This window comes from Leuresthes tenuis, unplaced genomic scaffold (genome assembly GCF_036924035.1).
Source record: "Leuresthes tenuis unplaced genomic scaffold, fLeuTen1.0.hap1 SCAF_19, whole genome shotgun sequence".
NCBI classification, from domain to species: Eukaryota; Metazoa; Chordata; class Actinopteri; order Atheriniformes; family Atherinopsidae; genus Leuresthes; species Leuresthes tenuis.
The window spans coordinates 32280866-32306262 of NW_027325373.1; the positions used below are offsets into that span (position 1 = coordinate 32280866).

The 25397-nt window shown below is 42.9% G+C and overlaps 1 protein-coding gene across 1 annotated transcript in view; it reads left to right on the forward strand.

The window, feature by feature from the left end:
- The window catches only part of xpo7 (exportin 7), a 32751-nt gene extending 7538 nt beyond the window's left edge, over positions 1–25213 (forward strand). The window contains exons 2-27 of the mRNA XM_072372357.1: positions 3407–3553; positions 4659–4752; positions 5902–6068; positions 6192–6257; positions 6772–6876; positions 8790–8955; positions 10162–10235; positions 10314–10580; positions 10674–10846; positions 11652–11845; positions 11941–12046; positions 12249–12384; positions 14956–15029; positions 16359–16439; positions 17260–17323; positions 17424–17532; positions 18561–18667; positions 18931–19019; positions 19109–19216; positions 19994–20076; positions 20202–20416; positions 20761–20899; positions 20981–21138; positions 21221–21319; positions 21394–21521; positions 22427–25213. Coding sequence (XP_072228458.1) covers positions 3407–3553; positions 4659–4752; positions 5902–6068; positions 6192–6257; positions 6772–6876; positions 8790–8955; positions 10162–10235; positions 10314–10580; positions 10674–10846; positions 11652–11845; positions 11941–12046; positions 12249–12384; positions 14956–15029; positions 16359–16439; positions 17260–17323; positions 17424–17532; positions 18561–18667; positions 18931–19019; positions 19109–19216; positions 19994–20076; positions 20202–20416; positions 20761–20899; positions 20981–21138; positions 21221–21319; positions 21394–21521; positions 22427–22520 — 3243 coding nt within the window. The 3' untranslated portion in view covers positions 22521–25213. The remainder of the gene's footprint in view (positions 1–3406; positions 3554–4658; positions 4753–5901; positions 6069–6191; positions 6258–6771; positions 6877–8789; positions 8956–10161; positions 10236–10313; positions 10581–10673; positions 10847–11651; positions 11846–11940; positions 12047–12248; positions 12385–14955; positions 15030–16358; positions 16440–17259; positions 17324–17423; positions 17533–18560; positions 18668–18930; positions 19020–19108; positions 19217–19993; positions 20077–20201; positions 20417–20760; positions 20900–20980; positions 21139–21220; positions 21320–21393; positions 21522–22426) is intronic.
- Positions 25214–25397: the final 184 nt, after the last annotated feature.

Here is a 25397-nt window from a genome sequence, read left to right on the forward strand (position 1 = left end):
GATGGAATCATGGAGCTTTATGGCGCTGGGACTGAGGAAACAGGTGATTTAAAGAACAAGTAAATGATCCCAAATGATGACTGAGGTGACAGAGTGGAGTTCCATCTGTCTGTGTGAAGGGATTTTTCTGTAAAAAAACAAATATTAAACACATCTTCCTGCTCTATGAGCCGCTCTGAAGCCTCCGCTTCAACCTATGCTCATCGATATATTTTCAGGCTACAAGTGATCGAATTTGGACGAGAAGGTAGAAAAGAGTCGTTCTGATGTGAGGATTGAACATAACAAAAAATGTTTCCGCTAAAAAATAAAAGAGCTTATTGATCCACAGAGCAGTAGCCTGTTCTGATGTGGATAGAAGGAGAAGAAACTGAAGAGAAAGAGAAGTCAGTCGTGGTTGAATTGTCCTGTAACGGTTGCTTTGGATCATGTCGGGTTCAGGTGGCTGTTGTAACACACACAGCAAAAAAAATCTAACTTTTTCCTGCTCAAATTTGATGTTTTTTGTGGGATATTTAGGTCCAAAGAGTTAATACAGTGTCAAAATAACTAAAGTCACATGTGAGGTTGTGCTGAGAGAAGAGACACCAAACAAGGCAAGATAAAAGGCTTTAAAAACGAGCAATTATACCATGGACCCCAGAGCGTTAAGAGGCTGTTTGTTGTCACCAGCTTCAAACTTCGGTGCCTCTGAGACCATTTAAAGAGTTTTCCTTCATCACATGGCAAAATAATAATAGTATGTAGGACTTTATTTATCAGCTACATGTATGTGTTGATATATTAACACGTGGAGACATTCAGCTTTTAATTAAATAACTGTAGCTAACATAAGTCCAGCTGCTGGAAACAGCTGCTCAACATCCAGATGAATAACCACTGACCTGCATCCTCACGTAGAGTCTGCAATCTCCTCCCTGATAAAACTGTGTTTAGGTCACATTTAAAAACTATAAATAAGAAAACATCCGCCTGCTGTGAGAGAAAACCAGAGAAGAAGTGTTTGATTTAATATTGGAAGCCCAGAAGTATCTGAGCTGGCACACACTGTAAATGTCCTGATCAGACCAGCTCCATCCTCCTGCTTCGGACCTTTAAACCTGCCACAAAGCATCATGTCGTGTTCACAGAGCGTGCACGTACTCCTGAGCGTGCACATACTCCTGAACAGGCCCAGATTTCACCAGCCAACTGTGCTTCAGCTTTTTAAAATAAGCTCAAATGGAAGATTTGTACTAACTTTCTCTCCATCAGCTGATCTATTTTGCAACCTTTTTGAATATTTTCTACATTTTATTATTATTTTTTTTTACTGTTTGAACCTCAGCTGGAAGCTTTGTGGTTTTCTTCTTCTTCTGTTTAATAAAACCGACTTAAGAACTGGCTCCTGGATGAGCGGCTGTAGATCTTATTTGGACTGCACTCTCTGCAGATGGTTTAGTTTTTTCACCTGGACCAAAGGTCTGTTGTAGCAGAGTAAAATGACCCCTCCAGCTCTCTGAGATCACCTGTTCAGGTTTCCAGCTTCCTGTATATACTTCCTGCTTGGTAGCACATACCTGGGTCCAAATTGTTCATCCTGTGGATAAACCCGGCTTTTCCATGGTATTTAATGTCCAACATATCTTTAGCAACATGCATGGGAATCATAATCTTTTCCCACCGGGTCCCCTTCTGTCATACGGACACGTTGAAAATTATCCCACTAACGATACCTGCTTTGTAGCAAGTGGTGGGCTTTAGCATCTGGTAGGGAGCCACATTTCTCCACAACTCTGCAATGGAGCGTGGTTTGTTCCAGGTCCAAACCAGGTCCAGGAAAACCAAACCAGTTCCAAACCTCAGCAGAAACTGGACCTTTACTGGGTTTCCCAACATTTTGCTGTTTGGCTCCCTGTGGGAAGGAAATGTCGAGGCTTTCTAAACTACAGAAGCCCAGAGGAAGAGAAGAGAAAGGAAGAGAAAATATGTTTTCTTTGAAAAGAAGAAAGTGTCCTAAACCACAAAGTTGAATTAAGTCCTAAAGAAACATCACCCTTCAGCTCGACCTTCACGTCCAGATGTCAACAACACACCCAACAGGAGACATGGTCCACACTTCAAGTGTTTCTCCTTCATACAAACACTCACGCAGCCTGTCTTATTACATATTTGCCTTCTACACACAGATTATTAATACTAAGATCATGATTATTCCCGGATTTTAGTGAAAAACTACATTTTTATTTCTCTTTGTGTTTGAATGACTCAAACCGAGTTGGGCCAGTTGATGTTGGACCTTTCAGGCGGTCAGCAGGGAGCGCCTGGTTTGATTTGCTTTGTGTTGCATTTTAAATATCAGGTGATTGTGTCCGTTTAATTGTTAGAAGTCAAAATCCAGATTAAAATTAGATTACCTGTACAGCTCCAGATTGGTTGCATAAAAGCTTGTTTTTGTTATTCATCTGAGAAAAATGGCCTTATTGTGCCTTAACCCGGACCCACGCAGATTCTGATAGATGTGCAATTCTGTTGAATCCAGGAAACCGCGTCCAGACGCCTGCTTGTTTGAATACTTTCAAACGTGTGATGTTGCTGTAGTTTCTGCTTGTGTTTATTAGTGCAGAGTCGGCTTCAGAGCTGCTTTTTCATCATTGAATTGAGCTGTCAGCAGAGCTGTTCATTTCGTCTGAGATTAGCTGTTTTCAGTTGTCATCTTTCCTTGTTTTTGCTTAAAATCCGACAGTTTTTAGATTTCACAAGACTCGAACTGATCCGAGTGCCCTGTAGAGAGCTCAGGACAAATACCGTTACTCCCCAAATAATCTTTTTTTTGGAACTTTATCAGTGCGAGTTAAATGTGTTTGTGCTCATGTCACGCAGCAGATGTCACGTGCAGTCAGGGTTTGGTGCCGAGCGCTTATCTGAGCTCTGCAGAGCGACCACGCGCCGCAGTGTCCTCACACTCAGGTGTGGGCAGCAAACGCACTGCCGCTCGGATGTGATGAGCAGACCCCCCCTCCCCCTCCTCTGCTGGTGTTCACTAACCTGACCGCACCTCCATTTTGAGCTTATCAGTGACCGGCATCTCGCTGCGACTGTGCGTGACTCAGCACTCTGCTGCCTGTCTGCTGCCCGTCTGCCACATTCATGCAGCCTGATATCAGCAGTCTGTTCTTCCTCAGAACAAAAGAAATGTTTATATTTATGTGGTGTTTTAACTGGAGACAAAAACCGCTTCAGGTTTTGGTGAATGACGTGTAGAATGAAGCTGAACTGTTGACATGTTTCATATTTATTCATCATGATTGTTCATGAAGTCCGTTCTCCTGTTTTGTTGTAAAATCCTGAAAGTATTGATCTCTTGTGCGTCACGTGCCTGCCGGCTGCTGATAAGTCTGACGTTAATGTCTCTGTGTTTATCTAGGGCCTTGCCCAGCTGGAGATCCTATGTAAGCAGCTGTACGAGACGACCGACACCACCGTCCGGCACCAGGCAGAGAAAGCTCTGGTGGAGTTCACCAACAGCCCCGACTGTCTCAGCAAATGTCAGCTGCTGCTGGAGAGAGGCAGCGTGAGTGTTACTCTGAGCCGGGAAGTCTTTTAGTCGAGTTGAAACCGGAGCTGTTTCTGGGACTAAAGTGACTCATGAACATCAAATATTTTTCAGGAAAAAGTGAAAAAAAAACCACTTAAAACTTTATTTTGATTTTAATTGGGTTCTTATCACCAATCATTAATAAACTTGATGGAAACGTAATTATTTATCTCGATATTTTTAAACTTCTCAGTCAGAAGATCCCATTGGTCCCATAGTTTTGAAGTTGTCATTGATCAGAACTGTAGAGATTTTTATGGCTTAAATGCAGATATCAGCCTAAAGAATGACGCCACAGATGATGTTTGACGCTGTCGCTGTTGAGGTGACGACGGCAAAGGTTGCATTAAACTGTTCTTCATCATTTTTACCGAATCCGAACCACTTCCATATCCCTGACATAGAGGAAAAAATAACATGAGCTCAGTTTGAGCCTCACAGCTTCCGTTGCTCGCTTCGCTTTCTTGGCCACTGATACGTATTTGTATTTACTTTTCCCTTTTCCTTTGGGTTTCCTTGGCGGTTATCAACCAGCTCAGATGTTATATTACTGTCACCTAGCGTGCTGCAGGAGTCACCGACTTAAATTTAATCTAGTTTCTACCATCTTCTGCACTTGCTTTGCTAACTTATCCTCACAGCTTGATCGATGTAAACTCATTTTGCAATGTAGCAAACATATCAGCTTTCTTAGACATTCGGGCAATTTCTTTAGATATTTCTGAGTGATGTTTGAAAGGTAAAAATATGAGAAACTTGAGAAATGAGAATGACAACGAATGACTGAGTCATGACCTTAAATTGTATCAAATGAATTGAATTTAAATGGACTGAGTTCATTTGAGAGAGTTTATTCACTCCAACCAAGCTAATGAGCATTTCTATGGGAAGAAATCAACAGAAATTGGTCCTCAATGCTCCTCAAAGAACTCAACACACCAGTTTGCATTGTTTAGTTCTGGTTGGACTAAAATATAGATTTTTAAAAACTGAAAAAATGACAGATTATTCTGTTGAATAAAGTACTACTTAAATGTCTCTAATATTTCCACTGATGTTATATTTTTTTCCCTCATTGCAGTCTTCATATTCTCAGCTGCTCGCCGCCACCTGTTTATCTAAACTGGTGTCTCGGACCAGCAACCCTCTACCCCTCGAGCAACGTATCGACATTCGTGAGTACCTTTTACTTTAAGGTAGATTGCTGCTGAACTGTTTATAAAGAAGCTTTTCCAGGGTCCATTTCCGATTGATTCAGTGTTCCCGGTATCTTTCCACCTTTTTGGCTCAGTAATCTCCACAATAGTTAAACTATTAAATAGTTGTGTAAGAGGAACAGTGGAACCGTTCGTAAACTTTTGCAACAATTCCTCCTCTAACAAAAATATCCGCTTCGTTTAACTCCAACCAACATGTTCTGCTCAGTGGTCGCCGTTTCACACGGACAGTTATTACAGTCGCACAACGTGCTGCGTTTGTAGCAGCTTGATTTGATGGAGGAAAGCGGAGAAAACAACCAGGAGCATTTCAGAGAAAAGAAAAGAGACATTACTGTTGTAAAAGCCAGTTAGCTTAGCACGATAGCACAACATCAATGCTACAGCATCTCAGCAGAAGAGTCCACTGAGCAGAACAAACAAAAGGGAACGTTAGCATTTTAATGGGAATCAGTAACTTGTTAGCTCAGAAGGACGCGAGCAGAGAACGAACATCCGATTACTTGAGCAGTCGATGGAATGAGCGATACTTGAGTACCAAAACTACTTTGTTTTAAGCAGTTACACTGTGAACACACACAACCCACAGAAATATGAAGCATTAAAAGATTATTCGTTTATACAGCTGAAGCGCTCCTTGAATGTCTGCTCATTGGCTGAATATCCAGGTGGATCAGACTGTTAGAAGTGATGTGCCTTCTGATCCAGCAGAACCATGAAAGAACCATGTTTGGTTCCCATTTGATTTCTGGGAAAAGAAGCAGGTCTAATGACCCCAAAGACTTAATCGGCTAATCTGCCCTTCAACTCGATCTCTGTAGAATGCATCCTGAAAACAGCCCCAGGCCATCTAAGTTCTGGGTACTTTTGGATGAAATGTGCCTTAAAGCAGCATTTTGTCTAAATGTTCTCAGGGGGTTTTATTGTAGATTGTTGTGCTGTTTTTGACCAGGAAGTTCCAGTTTTTGTTTGTTCTCATGGTCACCGCTCTGGCTCCAGAATGTTGTGTTAACCTCTGTTATACATAGGTTACACATAGGTTTATGTGATGCTGTGTGTCTCAAACGTGTTGTTTGAGTCTCATGATGTTATCATTCTGCTTTACAGGGAACTATGTGCTAAATTATCTGGCCACACGGCCGAAGTTGGCGGCATTTGTGACCCAGGCTTTGATACAGCTGTATGCCAGGATCACCAAACTGGGCTGGTTCGACTGTCAGAAAGACGACTACGTCTTCAGAAATGTTATCGCTGACGTGACACGCTTCCTCCAGGTGGGAGTGTGTGGTCATGTTGTGTCTGTTGTGTCTCATTCATGAAACTGCATCATTGTTCGGATCATTGGAGTCGTTAAAGGACCAGTAAGGGTGCTGATTAGGTTTGTGGTGTGTTTACAGGACAGCGTGGAGCACTGCATCATAGGCGTCACCATCCTGTCTCAGCTGACCAATGAGATTAATCAGGTAAGTTTTTACCTTCATTAACAGAAACAAGGTGGATTTAAATGATCTTTTTAAGGCACCTGAGCGGGTCACAGGTTCTGAGGGACTCTGATCAGGATTTTTGGAACCAATCACTGATCATTTGGAGCCTTTGATTTATCTATTTAGCTATTTATTCATTCTTTACAACATTGCAGGTGAGGTATTGAATTCACAGATAGTTTTGGCTGCTGTGATTGGCTGATCAGCTTGGTGGAGTTTTCTCAGCTGTTATTGTACAATCAGACAGAGAATTATTGATCAGATAGAGGCGTCGTTGACCTCCTTTTCTGTTTGTGTTTAAATATCAGATCATTATGACATTAAATGCAAATCGTTTTATGCTCATTTGCCTGCTGGGATGAATATTTTTTATGCTCATTTGCTCAGAGGATGTTTTGTTAAAGTTAGCAGTCAAATCAAAGTTAATCAAACACAAAATGCCACAAAATGAACAACAACCCACATTAAATCAGCCCTGTTTTTTCCTCCTCAGGCCGACACGACGCACCCCCTGACCAAACATAGGAAGATAGCTTCATCATTCAGAGATTCCTCCCTTTTCGACATCTTCACTCTGTCCTGCAATCTCCTCAAACAGGTTTGTTCCAGCAGAGCCGTGTGGAAAGCCTTCCCAGTCATTAAAAAAAAAAGACAATTTTCAACATTTAGATAAACATACACGTAAAAAAATGCACCGCATACATGCAGCAGTTATTTCAGTGGACTTTTATTTACTAATGAGACATTTAATACCGTCACTAATATATTTAAGTCAATTCTGATTTTAATTCCACAGACAGCTGCCCAAAACTCAGTGAGTTAAACACAGAAGAAAAACCTCACATAAACAAGCAAGATTTTCTGCTTTTGTGCTGAAGCAAAGTGATTTATGATAACCTGTTAGAACCTTTTAAAGGCTCATTAGCTTTTATAGTTTTTGAAAAGATTTGGACAAGCAAGTCAATAATTTCCAATAAAAGCTGAATTTTTAACCTTTTAAAATGTTTATTTCATCTGTGTAGTTTCTTCAGAAGCTCAGGAATAAAAATATTTATTAAGATTTCCATAAAACGGTCTCAAACCGTTTTAAATTAATTAAGAGATTAGGTTTTTGGGTTGTCAGAAGGGACAAGATCCACCGAGGAGACTTTTACAGGCATGTAGAAACTTCTGTGTGACCTTCAAAGACAGACCGTCGAACCAAAAACTACGAGATCATGATGAATGTTACTCATAATAAGTTGAGTCTGCTCGTCAGATAAATCCTCTGTTGTTCACTCTGAATAAAATGCTGTTTTATACATTTTAAACTTCTTTCACATGTAAATCAGGCTTTAAGTCTTTTAGTTTTAATTCTTTGATATAGACAGAATAGAGCCGTGACCCAACTCCTCACCCTTAAAACGGGAGATTTAACAGTATCAGAACCTGCTGATCAGGTCATTAAATAACAATTTACATATAAAATCTGCAAATAACAGCTTCGCTGGAGATTTAGGATCTTTCCAAGTGTTTGTAGACCTTGTCCAGCCTGGTGAGCAAACTGGGTTTAATTTACCATCAACAGGGGACACTGGTGGGTCTTTAAAAATCTTTGTAAACGTCTGAACCATCAGAGATCTAAAATCCTTCACCTCAGTGGGTTTTTTATGGGCTGCTCTCACTCCTGCATCCTGGCTGACCTGATCACAGTGGTGTAGATGTGTTAAATACTAGTGTGAACGCACTCGGGACACGTTCGGAGGTTTCTACGGACCTGGCGTGTCTCCCCGCCAGCAGCAGAGTTTCCACCGGAATGTTCATTCTGTAAAACTCTCTGAAAATATATTGTACAAGCAGCTGTCACTGCAGGTCCGTAGTGCTGGTCCCTTTTTTCTGAGTTTTAATGTAACTCTGCACAAATGAACTTGGAGCCTCAGGGACATGATAAACAGAGTTTGTGATTTCCTAGTAGTTTAGAAGTGAAGAAGCTTTTCAGATGAGAGGTAAAATATCTTCAAAAACCAAGAAGAAAAGGTCCAGTTCCTCTTATTTAAGTGCTGAGGATTAACATGACCTGAATGACTGAGAATCTACACCCACAAGAGATGGAAATAAAATCTTTCTGGAATAAATTAGAGTTAACATCTCATAACAAGGTCCAACATGTGCTAATACAGTTTTTAATGAAGGTCTGATGTCTAACAGCCACTGTTCAGCTTCTAGCTTTAGAGGCAGGAGACTTTAAAATCCAGCTTTACTGGAAGAACTGGAACCAGCAACGAGCCTGAGGAAACTCTTTACCGTTAAGTTGTTCCGTCAGTCTGAACGAGTTAGTCTCTGTGTGATCGCTGTGTTTCTTGAACATGTTGGAAAGGTGTGATCACAGTTCCACTGCAACAAAGAGGTAAAGTGGGATCGTTCCAGGGTGTCGGGTTCCCTCAGGTGGAGCATCATGAAGAGATGGAGCAGTAGGGGGCAGCACTGAGGGCCCGAGCCAGCAGTTCATGTCGTGTGTCTGCTTGTTTTCAGGCTTCGGGGAAGAACCTGAACCTGAACGATGAATCCCAGCACGGCCTGCTGATGCAGCTCCTCAAACTCAGCTATAATTGCCTAAACTTCGACTTTATAGGAACCTCCACAGACGAGTCGTCAGACGACCTCTGCACCGTACAAATCCCCACGTCATGGAGATCAGGTATCTGAAACCCGGCAGGGCTGCTCAGGAAAGAAATGTCACACATGTCAGTGTTCTTTTGGACGAGTGAACTGATTCTCTGCAGCCAACATGGTTCAATGTTTCTGCCTCCAAAAGACTCAAATGAAACGGCACAGATTGACTCGGGCTGGAACGGTTCGGACTCTCTGTCCTGAGCTTTAAAGGCTACCATGCTAACATGAAGTTAGCAACTTGGTTCTCAACAGAACTTTTTAGCAACACCAAAGTTCAGAGCAGTAATCACTTTCTAAACCATGAGTAACATTTGTCAGCATGTTTCATTGGCTGTTGACTGCACAGAACCATATTCGTATTGAGAAAGTCCGATTCCTGTCACAGAACCAGGCTCCAAGTGTCTCTTTTCGACCAACCTGAACCAGGTTCTGAACGACCACTGGTGACTAGATGCTTCACCAGCTCTGTCGTCTTTAAACCTGACAGAGGTCTAGTTGACACCCCTGCTGAGAGATATGATTTTACATTTATATCTTGCTATAGATCCGTGCACAGAATGGATGTGACATTACATGATGAGTAGAAATATTCACCCATAGTTCTTTAAATCATCATGAGGAACAAGAGTTAAAGAATGATGACAATGAAAGGCATTTTATTGTTTTATTTAAAAGTGGTAGCCTATAAATATGGATATCCAAGTTTACAAGGTGTACTTGAACGCACCACGCGGTTCCCTTTCGTTCATGCACAGTTAGTCTCTTCACAACCACGTAGATTCACATCAGTCCTTCAGATATAGTTTGACTGCATCTCATAATGATTTCAGTTGTCTGTCAAATGAAAGCTGATTCACACACACACGTTTAAAGCCAGCTGCTGTTTGAAAAAGGTTAAGATCTGTTTAAAGACACCTCTTATGGTCACTGCAGGCGCGATAACATTTTGATGGAACAGACTCCCAGATGTGGAATATATAGATGATAAAATACAAGAAATAGTACAAAATATTTGGGCCAAACTAATAATCCTGATTATTTTCATCATTATTGAGATCACTATTCTTCATGATTTCCTCCACTTCTCAGTAAACAGATTACTGCTTTCTCTTTGTGTTTGAATCGTAACTGAAACCATCTCAGTCAGAAAGAGGATCATTAGCAGCTCTTACTCCTGTCATTTTGCTTCTTTGTCTTTGACATAAAAATGTGTTTTTCTTCTCTCCTGCAGCATTTCTTGATTCCTCCACCCTGCAGCTGTTTTTCAATTTGTATCATTCCATCCCTCCATCCCTTTCCCCGTTGGTAAGTGACCGCACTCGTGACAGAACATCAGAATAACCTTGAAAGCTTCTGGTCTGAGATGTGTGTGTGCCTGTGCAGGTGTTGTCATGTCTAGTTCAGATCGCCTCCGTCAGACGGTCTCTCTTCAACAACGCGGAGCGAGCGAAGTTCCTCTCACATCTGGTGGACGGAGTGAAGAGGATATTAGCCAATCCACAGTGTCTGCCAGATCCCAACAACTACCACGAGTTCTGCCGTCTGCTGGCGAGGCTGAAGAGTAACTACCAGCTGGGAGAGCTGGTGAAAGTGGAGAACTACCCGGAGGTGATCCGGCTCATCGCCAACTTCACCGTCACCAGTCTGCAGGTGTGTGTGTGTGTGTGTGTCTGACACCCGGCCAGTTTAAAGTCATGTTTGGGTAAGGTGGCGTTACTCACCTGTCGCCCTCCTGTCCTCCAGCATTGGGAGTTTGCCCCCAACAGCGTTCACTACCTGCTGAGTCTGTGGCAGCGGCTGGCGGCATCGGTCCCTTACGTCAAAGCCACCGAGCCTCATTTACTGGAGACCTACACCCCCGAGGTGACCAAGGCCTACATCACGTCACGGCTGGAGTCGGTCCACGTCATCCTCAGGTACGACCTGCTGCAGCTTTGCTCTGACGGGACGCCCCAGTACAACCTGATGGACCAGACTTTTTTTTTTTTATCCTAAACTGGAGACAAAAGAGCCTTAAATAACACCCAGAATTGAGCTTATCCTTCACTTCATATTGCGGGCGATTGTGTGGAGAAACTAGTTCCTTTATATCAAATCTACAACACAAAGTCAGTGCGGTTTATATGGCGTCCACTCTCTGAAGCAGCTGCAGATTTAAAGCATCATTTCTGTTACCATGAGCAAATCAGAGGGTTTCTATGCCTCTCTGTCTTCCTCTTTATGTCTGTGGTCCCAGTTTGAGAGGCTCCATTTTGGTCAGAATAGCTTGTTCACATGTATTTTTAAAAGTCTAGTTTCGATATCTAATTTTTGATAACTAACACAATAGTTAGTAGTTTTTTGTAGTGCCATGTAACATTAGCAGAACTTCACATCTTCTCAGTTCTTATTAAAGCTGCTCATTAGAAGGAGTTTTAGTTTGTGGAGCAGATGTTCGAACATTGTGCGGTGCGTCTGTGTTATTCGAAGACACCTTCACAGCTGAGTGAAACAGGGCGACCACTGAGCAGAACACTTTTGTGTGGATTTAAAGAAGCATCGAAGCAGATAATTTACATCAAGGGTTTGACTGTCCTGTTAGGCGTTAATTGGATCAACATGTTGAAGATTAATTTGGAAAGTTGTAGTTCTTTACAGAAGACTGAGTTTAACGTTGGTTTGAGTTTAAAGATGAAGAAAGTGATGATCAGAGGAAACAAATCGAGTGTATTCTCTCCACAGAGACGGGTTAGAGGACCCTCTGGACGACACCGGCCTCGTCCAGCAGCAGTTGGACCAGTTATCCACCATCGGCAGGTGCGAGTACGAGAAGACGTGTGCTCTGCTCGTCCAGCTGTTCGACCAGGCGGCGCAGACCTACCAGGAGCTGCTGCAGTCTACCAACTCGAGCGCTGCTGACATCACGGTGCAGGAAGGTACGCTCGGACGACTTTATTATGTTGTTTAAGTTTTTTAGGGAAGTACAGTTTTATTGCTGTGAGGTCTCACTGCTCCTCTGCTCTGGTTGCAGGTCGGTTAACATGGTTGGTTTATATAATCGGAGCCGTGATCGGTGGACGAGTGTCGTTTGCGAGTACGGACGAGCAGGACGCCATGGACGGAGAGTTAGTATGTCGGTAAGTTCTTGTCAAGCACCAGAAGGCAGAGCGAAAACCATGTTTTATTAAGGTGGAAACTTACAACAAGTGATGCCAGCATCAATCTGCTTAAGAGCGGAGTCACTTCCTGTGAGGTTTCTCTTTTTCTTGGTGTTAAGCTGAAGGAAAAAAGTCCTGACTGCGCGCCGTGTTTTCAACCTCGTGTCTTTGTTTACATCAGAGTGCTCCAGCTGATGAACCTGACGGACTCGCGGCTCGCTCAGGCCGGCAACGAGAGACTGGAGCTCGCCATGCTCAGTTTCTTTGAACAGTTCAGAAAGATCTACATCGGCGACCAGGTGCAGAAATCATCAAAGGTGAGCTTTGTGCAGGGAGATTAACCCCGGCTGGCTCCGCCTTCCCTCATCTGCTGCAGATTCTACAGAGCAACACACAACTTCAGTCTGCTGCTGCTGTACTCTTAAATATGATGTTCATGCTAACTCATGTGTGCTTCTCTTTGTTTGAGGCAGAAACTGCAAAACGTCTCAGATAAATGGTGAAAAGTAGAAACTGTGTTGTTGTTGTTGTGTAGAATCAGAGAACATCCCAGTAATCTGTCAGGTTATTCACCAGAGTCAGTACCAGCCCAACAGCACACATGCTGTTTCATTACACTAAAACAGTCAAGTTATATTATTAAAAACTCAACCAAAACAAAGTGTTGAAAGTTCCAAAAGTTTAACAGTTTACAATCATGTGAAAAAATTAAGTACACCCTCTTCCAATTTTAAGGTTTCATAAAAAAAATCATCAGGTCCTTTAGCAGCAGATAAAATAACCTCAACTGAACCACAAGACATGACGTATTCCACTATTTCTGTGTTTTCTCCAAGTTTGAGTTTAATAAATAATGACACAGCAATATGTCATGTGTTGCTGTTCATCTGAGGTTGTTTTTACATCAATTTAAAATAAAGATTACTTTATTTTAAATCTATCGTGTCCTGATATGTAAAACCTTACAATTTAAAGATTACATATTCTGCCCTTTTTAACAATTTGGCACAATTGAAAATGAGACTACAGGTCTCAATGAGGCTAACATGTATGGATGAAGGTTAAAGAAAATGAAAAAAGTATTAGAATAAAAATACGCCATCGACGTGGACCCCTACGCTGTAGCCTGACGTACAGACGTACACCTCCGCAAAGGTCTTCTCTGTCGCCTGCGCTTCAACATTTAAAATCTAAGCATTTGTTCTTCAATATTGATGAGCTCCAACTGCAAATACAGCTGCTCCACTTTGGTTGTCATTGTTTACTGTTGTTAACTGTGACCGGAAGAAAAAGCAAGGATCTGGCTATAACCCCTGAAAACACACAGCCACCACCCCACCCCACCCCCCCTAGCGGCATGGTGAATTGCAGAGCAACGCGTTCCCTCGACGCAGAACTGAAAATGCTCAATGGCGGCGTCTCGTCTCGCCGTTGACGTGACGGAGAAGCATAAACTAGACTTTACGGTGTGTTTACGTACATTACCTGTTATCAGCAGCTGCTGTGTGATTTAATGCAGTAACACAGACATCATGAAGCCATTCCTCCAGTCATACCAAAAACACTTCAGCTCTATATATAGATATAGATAGTTAGTCTATTGATCCCAGAGAGAAATACTTTAGCAATGTAGCTGTAAGTTAGCAGCAGATGCTAGCAAACAATGCTTTCTCATCAACAGTAATGGACCAAGCCGGAGATGTACACAGCGTAACTCGTAGTAATGCATGTGTACCGTTAATTACTGTGTTTAAACATTTTGTATATATTAACCTTATTAAACAATTGTACTTGGAGACCTACATCTTTATCAGAAATATGCTGACGATGTTAACACACCGAGAGCGGTACACGGTGTTCAATGTTGCAACAAGAGTGAGGAGAGCTCTTGTGGAGGTATCCGCTGCAGGTTGCCTGTTAACTGAAGCTTTCTAGTTGAACAGCTCGTTCTGTAACTCAAAGTTATGTGGTAACAATAATGTTCATCTTTCAGTAAGTAACAGCAATAACTCCTTAGAAATTTATGTATGTCATCTTCATGCAGTAGCTAAGCTGTTAGCGTTAGCTAAGCTGTTAGATAAGCTGTTAGCGTTAGCTACTGCTAAAGGAAAAAATAAATCGATAAATAAGCCATGAGGAATTATTTCTCAGATACTTCCATTTCTCAGCTCTGAAGTTCAGGCTCTGAGAGTTGGAACTGATCCCTCTTTGTGGCTCAGTTTCTTCAGTCCAGTGTTAAACTGGACAAAGTTGTTAAAACAGTGGAATGAAAAGTGGTTGCTGCACATTCACAGTCTTTAGCTAACTCTGCTGGAACATTACCCTCAAATATAGTTTATCCACTGGGCTCTTAAAAGCCTCTGCTGGTCGATGGAAGATGCATGCTCTTCTGTACAGCTGACAGCAGAACATTTCCACCAGAAGCTGGCTTCATCCATCTAACAGGGTGTATGTGAGTGGGCGGGGCTTAGTAGAGGAGGTGGAGCCAAGTTAAAGTGTGACGTACTTTTGAAATGAAAATGACTCATTAAATGAGGAACTTTTCAAACAAAGTGGAACTAAAACTTCAGACACCGTAATATATGCTCCCATGAACATGAAGAAGGGATTCTTACAGAATATGTCACCTTTAAAGAGGATCTACTTTGTTTTTCACAGCTCTTAACAGTTTCAGTGTTAAAGTAAAAAAAAAACAGAAAGTAGCATCAGCAGAGCTGTTGGATGTGTTTTATGTTGGGTGGTCCAAGCTGACTTCATGTAATGAGTGTATGGCAGACATGCAGCATCATTAGCGAGTAAAACCATGTGACCATAGGTCATGAGATGTTTTGTCTACTTGTGGGTTGTGTGCTTTTAGTGTTTTAACTATTTGTGTTTTTGTTTCTTAGCTTTATCGACGATTATCAGAAGTTTTGGGGCTGAACGACGAGACGATGGTACTCAGTGTCTTTATAGGGAAAATGTGAGTAAATTTGCTCTTGTGGATAATCAGTCTGTGAGGAAGCATATCAGATAATTAAAGTTTCGAAATTGTTGAATGTCTTCATTGGTGGTTGGAGTTTACTCAGTCTCAACATGGAGCTTGTGTCACACGGTACCAATTAGCCAAAATTTCCTCACTGGGACTGAAACGATTCATCGAGTAACTCTATAAAAAAAAAATCCTTGCTTTAAATGATCAGCTTCTATGTTTTGTTTAACTCCCACCAACATGTTCTGCTCAGCCGTTGCCCTGTTTCACACGGACAGTTGTTACTGTCGCACAACGACGTTGTAGCAGCTTGATTTGATGGAGGAAACCAGAGAAAACATTGAGGAGCAAAATCAAAGAAAAGGAGGAAAAATTTCTAAAGTTTGGAAACATTTCAAAGAAGAGAGAAAATACTCTAGTGTGTCCATTTTAAAAGCCAGTTAGCTTAGCACGATAGCACACCGTCAGTGCTACAGCATCTCAGCAGAAAGCAGTAAGTTCACATATAGAGTTTATTGAGTGGAACAAATACAAAGGAACATTTCACGTTAGCATTTTAATGGAAATTAGTCGGCTTGTTAGCTGAGAAGGACGCTAGCAGAGAACAGAAGGAAGCTGAGGCCTGGACTGGGCGGTAGAGATACTTTTTCAGCCTGTAAGCTTCTGAGTCACATCATAGTCCAACCAGAATAAAGTGCTCATTTTTATAAGACCATGTTGCATCTGTAAAATCAGAGTGTTAACTGCTGTTATTTCACTCCGTTTCTGAGTCACTGTGTTGTCTGATAACAGACAAGAAAACAGGAAATAAGAGGCTTATAAGAGGTTAAATTACAGTTTAAGCAGAGACGGTAGGAGAGAAGCTAACAGATGTTAACACAGCTGGAAGTTAGCTTGAAAGCTAATAGCTGCTGTTCTATAGTCTTTTATCAATATCAGGAGGAGGAATGTTTGGAGATGAATGTTTTTTTGGACACATCACCCAGAAATAACTGTGACTAAAAGCTGGTTCATGATGTAAATGTTTTTCTTTTAAATAGTTTTTAACGCAGAAGAATTAATTGATAGAATACTCTATACCTAATCAATCGTTTTTCTGTCCTTTGCCTTATATTTCATCTCGGTTATGTGACACTCTCAGTCTCCATGGTAACTGGTAAACTCCACCTCATGATGAAGCCTGTTCAGAACTGTGGGCGGAGCTTGTTTTCTTACAGGAAGTTTGTCCCTCGCGTGTTCGGGTTAATTTGGATAAAATCTGTTTAAATAAATCTTTCACAACACCTTTGGATCACTGATTAATCGTTTTCTCTCCTTCAGCATCACAAACTTGAAGTACTGGGGCCAGTGTGAACCAATCACCTCCAAGACACTCCAGCTGCTGAACGACCTCTCGTTAGGATATCCTTCCTGTTTGTGTGTACATCTACATGTTAACTCAGATTTGTGGTTGTTTTCTGACCTCATGATGGTTTACTTTCCTAATTAATGTAACTTGTGGTTGGAACAGTCTGAAAAACAAGCTCACAGGTTAAATCGGAACAGAAAGAACATTTATTTAAAAAAATGTCCATGACTTATAGGGATGGTTTGGGGCAGAGTAGTCAGTAGCTTACCTGCAGTCGGCGGCTGTCAGAGCGTCGTCTGTTTGGAGAAGCAGGAGGACATCTCCTGTGTGAGCCAAGCTAACAGCTACAGAGAGCAGGGACAAGAGAAGAAGAACGTTCTTAAAGCTTAAATATTTAGCAGCAGCGCAGCAAACACCACACTTTTACATTTACAGATCATAAAAGCTAAAAAGACTCAAAAAGTAAGATCCAAAACAATAAAATACTGAAGAGTGTTGAAAATACTGGTACTTCCTGGGACTCCTCCTGCTGCAGCAGAGTCGCATTTAACCGTCTAAACTGTCACATCTCACTCATGCAAAGATTAAATCTGGTTTTAAAGGCGCCCGAGGTCAGGTTTACACTTGCACTTGTAGAACATCTTAATATATTTTATACTGGATTTTAAAAAGCGTGAGGATGAAGAGCGTCAAGCAAAGAGAACATCTACAAGTGTTTACTGTTTAAGCTACGTGTGAACATGCTTTAAGAGGACATTTTAAGTTCTTCCAGCTTTCGTGAGTGTTGGACATTTCATTTTCCAACCTTCCAATGCCTGTGTTGAACGCTCTCCTGGATGTGTGTGTGTTTTCTCCTTGACGTTTTCCGTGCACGTACAGCAGTGTGAGGAAGCTGGTGAAGCTCAGCGCGGTCCAGTTCATGCTGAACAACCACACGGTGAGTGTTTCCATCCAGTGGTCAAGCAGCTCATTTCACAGCTCTTTTTTTTTTTTTTTTTCTGTGTAAGAAGTGTGTTTTTGTCGTCTTTCTGCGGCAGAGCGAACACTTCTCCTTCCTGGGGGTGAACAACCAGTCCAACCTGAGCGACATGAGGTGTCGAACCACCTTCTACACGGCACTGGGGCGCCTGCTGATGGTCGACTTAGGTAAACACACACACACACAGAGGTTAATATCTGACCAGCCAAACATGAACAAAGCAATCATCAAGGAGCATGCTGGGAAACCATTTAGATAACCTTTCTTGCTGATGTGAAATATTTCCAGCTGTTAACGACGTTAGGACGCAGGAAAGAGTAGCGTCATATCAGGAAAATTAAATAGATATTTATTAGTATAGCACATTTAAAGACAAATATCACAAACTGCTTCAAAGAAAAACAGATTGACCAAAAATGATCAGGGCCTGAGTCCAGAGATCTCAGGCCCTGATCACATGACCTCAGGGGCCTGCTGCAGATGGATGCAGAGCTCTAAAAGTCCAAACCAGGATCTTAAAGTGGACTCTGAGGTTGATAGTGGGACGTGTGTGGACTTAGTTAGAAGCCTCGCAACAGCATTCTGAACAACCTGCAGACGTTCCAAAGAGTTTTACAAAGAATTACAATAATCCAGAGCTGATGGAATAAATGCAGGAAGAACAGTTTCCAGTTCAGACACAATGGGACTGAACTGGGACTGAGATTTGACATGCTGAGTGGAAAGTTATCCCTGGGTTCATGATAGAGGATTTAGCAGAAGAAGAAAGGGGACCCAGAGTTTCCATGAGCTGTCTTACACAGATCTGTGGGGCACAAACTCTGTTTTCTCTTTATAAAGGTGGAAGACGCTGTCGGCACCTGCAGTGCTCTGACATCCAGGAAATATGCATTTCTGTCATGAAGGCAGAACAGTTAGCGCGACAGCATGATTGGCTCGTGTGTTTTCTTATCCATGACATCACAGCGTTAGGAGTGGCTTAAACATCTTCTCCACTGTTTTGTGAAGACAGAACATGGAAAAAAAATCTGTTGAAAAGTTCAACTGCACCACGAACATCTGTAAAATGTTTCTTTTGATCTTTTCTCTGATTTCACTCTGAACACGTGGGTTGAAAATACTGTGACATCATGGAGCAGTTTGCACAACAGAAACGTGCATTTTATGTACTTTAATGGGCATTTTGTGTGTTCAGGTGAGGACGAGGACCAGTTTGAACAGTTCATGTTGCCTCTGACGGCTGCGTTTGAAACTGTGGCTCAGATGCTGAGCACAAACACGTTCAATGAGCAGGAAGCCAAGGTGAGACTATGTGGTCATCGCACACACAGCCGCACAGTTACTGACAAAATATCAGCTGAGGAATTGAGAGCTGGATGAATTTCACATTTACTGCATGAAAAGTAACGTTTAAAGCGAATTCTGTGAATAAGAAAAAGTAAAATGGCCTGTCAGAAATGACATCACCACAGAACAAAGAGGTGTGTTTAATATGAATAAAAAGAAGGCTGGATGTGAGCGTTCGGCTCAGCTGTAACCGTCTCCTCGCCGTTTCCCCGCTGCAGAGAACTTTAGTGGGTTTGGTCCGAGACCTGCGAGGCATCGCGTTCGCCTTCAACGCCAAGACGAGCTTCATGATGCTGTTCGACTGGATGTATCCTTACAGCTGGCAGCAGGTTACCTGAATGAATCATCTGAAATAACTTTACGTGTGTGAAGAAGTGTCTTTAACCAGCTGTGCAGATATCCAGCCTATATGCCCATCCTGCAGCGGGCCATTGAGCTCTGGTACCACGACCCGGCCTGCACCACACCTGTCCTCAAACTCATGGCAGAGCTTGTGCACAACAGGTAACACGCAGCTCCAGCAGAGGCCGCCCCAGCGGCAGCTTCTCCTCTTTTTGAGCTTATTGATGCTACAGATGGAGGAGGTGATGATACAGACCCCTGAAACCACTTTCAGTTCAGTACCATTTTAATGCAGAGTGCTCCAGAAACTTGTTGTTAATGTGAGTCAGAGGGATTCTTTTATCCACACAGATGTTGTAACATCATGAACACCTGTCTAATATTAAGCAGATTTTCCTCATTCTGCAGAAACAGCTCTGACGTGAACAGTGAGGGTATCCTGGCTCGTCTGGTACCAGGATGTTTGGAATAAATCCCAACTGATTGTGATTCTGACTCTTTGACCATGAACAGGGTGGTTCTGACTTTTTTGGGGGGAGTTTTACACTTGTCAGACACCCTAATATATTCTCCCAAGAACAAAAAAAGGGGGATTTTTCCAGAATATGTCACCTCTGGTGTCCGTGTGAATGTCAGGATTGCTTGGCCCAACACTGAATCGTAATCAGATGAGCAGTTACTCACTTCACCCGTCAGCCAGTTGATCACAGATCATTTCCCAAAGTTCCTTTATCCCTTATCCTTAAAACTTAAAGTTAAATATTTAGATTTTATTTCTTGAATGTTTATTTTGGCTTAATATGAAATCTTCACCTGTTATTTTCACTTCCTTTTTTGGAAAAGAGTTCCAGAAGAGTCGGAATAATTGATTGGATATGTCGGGTAGGTACTGTGATGATGTGATAAAAGTTTTTTTGTTTGTTTGTTTTTTTCCTTCAGATCCCAGAGGCTTCAGTTTGACGTGTCATCACCAAATGGCATCCTGCTGTTCAGGGAAACCAGCAAGATGATCACAACCTACGGTACTGAGGCCAGAATCCAAACCCAGCTTCACTCCGTTCGCGACCTCAGACTCTCAGTCCTGGAAACTTGATGGAAAACAACAGAAGCTGTGAAATGTTCTGAAATCCGTCCCTTTTATTTTCAGGGAATCGCATCCTGACGCTGGGAGAAGTCCCGAAGGACCAGGTGTACGGCGTGAAGCTGAAGGGCGTCAGCGTGTGCTTCGCCATGCTGAAGGCGGTGCTCAGCGGAAACTACGTCAACTTCGGGGTCTTCCGTCTGTACGGCGACGACGCTCTGGACAACGCCTTACAGACCTTCATCAAACTACTGCTGTCCATCCCTCACAGTGACTTACTGGTACGCTGAGCCGCGCCGCTGTTCATCATCAGACAGTCGAGGCTCTTTTAATGTCTGTAAAAGGGGTTTCATGTAACAAGAAAACCTCGGACGTACTGACGCCATGAAAGTTTTCAGCAACTTCTAGTTACCATGGTTACAGCTGCTTAACTGTTACAGATGTATTGAAGAAAACATCATATTACAAATGATCATTCAAAGAGCTGCGTGAGTATGACTCAAAGAGGGAGGGAACGTAAGAATTAGAAGCATAAAATCAGATCCTGGTGAGAAATAACTGCTGTGATCTCTGATCGAGTCGTAGAGGAACCTCTGACCCGGACGTTCTGCTCTGGTCCCTGCAGGATTATCCTAAGCTCAGCCAGTCCTTCTACTCTCTGCTGGAGGTGCTGACTCAGGACCACATGAACTTCATCGCCAGTCTGGAGCCACACGTTGTCATGTACATCCTGTCTTCGATATCAGAAGGCCTCACGGCGCTCGGTAGGCAGCCAGCGCTCAGATTGGACTTTGAGGAGTGCGTTTGTTGCGGTTGCTACATGTGTGTGTGTGTGTGTGTTTCAGACACGATGGTGTGCACCGGCTGCTGCTCCAGTCTGGACCACATCGTCACCTACCTGTTCAAGCAGCTGTCGCGCTCCACCAAGAAGCGTCCCGCTCCCATGGCGTCGGATGATCGGTTCCTGCACATCATGCAGCAGCACCCAGAGATGATCCAGCAGGTGGGGTGATCGGCTGACACCTGAGACACGTTTCCTCTCCGTCATACACACACACTAAGTTAAAAATGTGACTGTCACGCAGATGCTGTCCACTGTGTTGAACATCATCATCTTTGAGGACTGCAGGAACCAGTGGTCGATGTCACGGCCTCTGTTAGGCCTCATCCTGCTCAACGAGAAGGTAAACGTCGCCACAGGTGCACCTCCTCAGAGGCTTTGCTGAATGTTTTAACCCGTGTGTTTGGTGTCCTGTAGTATTTTGCTGACCTGAGGAACAGCATCGTCAACAGTCAGCCTCCTGAGAAGCAGCAAGCCATGCACTTATGTTTTGAGAACTTGATGGAGGGAATAGAGAGAAATCTACTAACAAAGAATCGGGACAGGTGGGTCCACGTTGTTTATTCGTTCATTGTTTCAGTTTCAGAACTCACTGGAGGCATTATATGTCCCATCTGACCTGTAACGATCCCCCAGAAGGAGCTGGAGAGTGTCGATTGGGAGAGTGACGTCTGGGTTTAACTCCTGGACTCGTTGGTTCTGAGACCCGACCTCAGATAAGAGGAAGATGATAGATGGACTTTATTTATATAGAGCTTTTTTAGTCCAGTTGACCACTCAAAGCGCTTTTACCTACAAACTCCACCCATTCACACACATTCAAACAGCACATCTTAGTCTGTACAATTTTCAGGCTACAAAATACTTTTTTCTCTATGGCACTCATTCACACAGCCCTGGACGCGTTGTTAGGCAATGTGGGATTCAGCGTCCTGCCCAATGACCCTTCCACATGTGGTCGGGGGGAAGCTGGAAGTCCAAAGTGTTGAGCCGCTGTGATAGTTTACAGAAGGTTGATGGTTCCTGTCGCAGTTCTGCAGCTTTGTTCTGATTAAAGCCTTTTCACCCTTAGCTCCTCTGCCAACCTCCTCTGTCCTCAATTTGCATTTAAGGAACTGAAAAGGGAAGCGTAACAGAATGTTTAAATCCTTTTTCAGACGTCCATGCAGATAACTGTGGCCCTGCACAGAAAGAGGTCTGCAGCACATACACACAGTCAGAGTCCACAGAGAATTCACACACATCCTCTGACGACATTTAGACCTCATGGACATGCAGTGTAACACCTTTGTTAAGGAAAATGGTTCAAGCTCCTTCCTCCCTGCAGGTGGGAAGCTTGTTGCCAGTGGTTCCGTTGGAAGGTGAAACGGTTGAACTCGGAGCCGTTTCCTCCTCCCATCCCGTCTGATCTTACTGCTGTGAACACCTGTGTGTTTGTGTTTGTTCGCAGGTTCACACAGAATTTGTCGGTGTTCAGGAGGGAAGTCAATGACAGCATGAAGAACTCGACGTACGGCGTCAACAGCAACGACATGATGAGCTGACATTCCACACGGCAGAGTCTCACCCAGCTGCAAACCGAGCTCACCCCACCCCTCACCCCTCCCTCGCTGCTCCACAGCCTCCCCCCTCTCTGCATCCGCCTCCCCCCCTCTATCCCTCTCTCCCTCCCTGGGCCCGGATGCCTAGGGATCATCTTCTCACCTCCGACACGACGTTGGTTCAACTCCCCGCCTCCTGTTTTGATATAAGCATATATAAATATATACAGATCTATTTTAAAGCCAGTCTGCGTTGCTCTGACTTGTCTGGCTGTTCTCATGGGGGGGGGGTTTGGTTGCATGTCTAAGCACTCTAAATCACTGATGAAGAAGACGAGAGTGCTGTGGCTGTAAGCAGAGGCAAACGGGACGACGGGGACGAACGCCGGTAAACGTAGTAATCCGCTTCTGCCTGCCTTGTATAGAAAAACACACAAAACCAAGTGTACATTTCTTTTCGTAACATTTTGAACAATGTTTATAATGATCGAATTTAAAAACACGAAGATGAGTTGAGGAAAAACAAACAAAAACAAACAAAAAACACGTGTGATTGAGCTTTTTACAGTGTAGTGAGTTAGTGCAAACTGTCTGTCTGCGTGGGGAGCCAACTTTCCACAGGAGGACGGGTGAGTCACATGGGAGGGTGGGGAGGGGGGGGGTGAGCACTCCAGCAGCTTGCCACCGTGAGCACGAAGCGGAGGTACACACACTAACAGAAAGGGAGAGTCAGAGCACCCATGTTGTACATTTTTTCTTAGTCTCTGCTTGAAGTGATGTAAATAGTCCCGCAGCTGCAGGCTGGCGGCTCGTAAAGGGACAGTTCTGCTGTTTTTGAGTCCAATTGTAGGTCATCAGAGTTTCTGCCAGAATTAGCCTCTGGAAACTGAAATCTTCAGCTTCTCGTATTAACGGCTCTTTCTGGAAACATGATACTAAACTGAAATCTTTGGATTTTGAACTGTTTGACTAAATAAATTATCTCAAGATGCAAATGGTAATGATCTGTACCAAAATGTAATCAGTTCTTCCTTTGCTCATGCTCCAACTCCCCAAGTTTCATGAGATTCAGTAGAGATGTTTTTCAGTTATCTTCACAAAAAAACAGTGGCAGACAGCAATGATCCCACAGAAATGTGTTAAAAATCGCAATGTTTCCTGATTGTCTTCAGTGGTTCTGAACTGAATATCTTTCAAATTCTGACCGGACAAAACATGCTGTAAATAATCATAATATATAAGAATAAGTTTCTGTATTAAAACTCTTCAGACTGGCCAACAAATGACAACCATTACACTCTTAACCAGTAATAAACTAAATAACTTTGGACCAGTTTATTACAAAACATGCGGTAAAAGACAAGACAGCCTTAAAAGGACCAAACCTGCTGTATAATAATATATAATAATAACTTTGTGTTAAAAGTCTTCAGACTGGCCAACAACCGCAACCATTCAGCAGTAATAAACTGAAGAACTTTGGACCAGTTTAGTACAAAACATGCGGTAAAGGTGCATAAATGTGGACTCATTCTGATATCATTCCTGTAATAAAAATCAGTGTTCAGACTGGGTTTTAAAGCATGTAAAACAACGGGATCTGGTCTTTAAACAGCTTAAACCTTCAGAAATCAGTTCAGAACTAAAGCTAAAGCTGACGGATCAGAAGGAAACATGAGTATTGGCTACCAGGCAGAGCTGCACATCAGTGGGCTTAAAGCTGTTCTGATTGTTCCCAAAAACACGAACAACCAAACAATTCAGAATAACTGAATGAACAACTTGGCTCCAGCTCAGTAGAGAAATAAAATGCTGATGTGCGTGCAGCTGTTTCATTTCAGTGTTTAAAGTGAAAACAGAAAACAGAAAATAATCATTCATTGCTGATATTTGAAGTCCTTTCGAAAAATTTCTGTTTTCTCTGACTTGAGCTCATTCGTGTGAAACAAAGTATTAAAAAAATGCAGCAGTGAGGTTAAAAAACCAGCAGAACTTCCCTTTATCGTGCGCGTCGGTGCGCGGCCTGCAGATATCGTGCGCACACGCCTGCTGCTTGTCAACGTGTAAGCAACATGGTCGTGGCTACATGTTCCCCTCTGGTAGGCTCGGTGCAGTTTCCACCATTTTGTTTACACTCTGGATTCCTCGGACCAGTTTCGGGACGTCCCCCCTTCAGGTCCTGCAGCGGAGTCCTTTTGGTGTGTGCGTTGTTGTGTGTGCAGAGTTTCTCTCTGTTGCCTGGTGTGTGTGTGTGTGTGTGTGGTGTCTCATGGTGAATCTGCGATGGAGCTCAAACAGCCAAGGTGCGTGTGTGTGTGATTGTGTGTGTGTGTGTGTGTGTGCGCCAGAGTTCAGGACAGACTCAATAATCATGAGGGGAAACCAGCGTGGAGACATCGGATCGCCTGAAGGAGTCCAGTTTAGCATGAAACACCTGAAGAACCTCGGTAGAAGTCAGAACAGTGTAAAGGAGTCTTTTAGCAACGTGTGTTACTCTCTACGATGTTGCTGCTAACTGTTTGTGACAACTAGCTCATCTCTAACCATGTCAGCACTCACGGATGTTCCTAAGTTTTGGTTTGTGTCCCTGATGTGAATGTGTTGGGTCCATAGAGTGAATAGCTGTTTGAGTTGTTTGGATGTCTGCTACATATAGTGTAAGCATTGTGACTGCAAATAAACCTCATTGATTTTTACAGCGCTGCCTCACGCTCTCTTCTTCCTTTACTCGTGTGCTCCCTGTTCCTTAGACTATTGTTCTCTACCTGTGACAATATATCTTAAATAATAAATTCTACTGCAGCAGTATCACTTCTGTTGGGGATCAATAAAGTATAAACTGAAAACTTATGCTTCTGTTATGATTCCAGTTCCTGAACA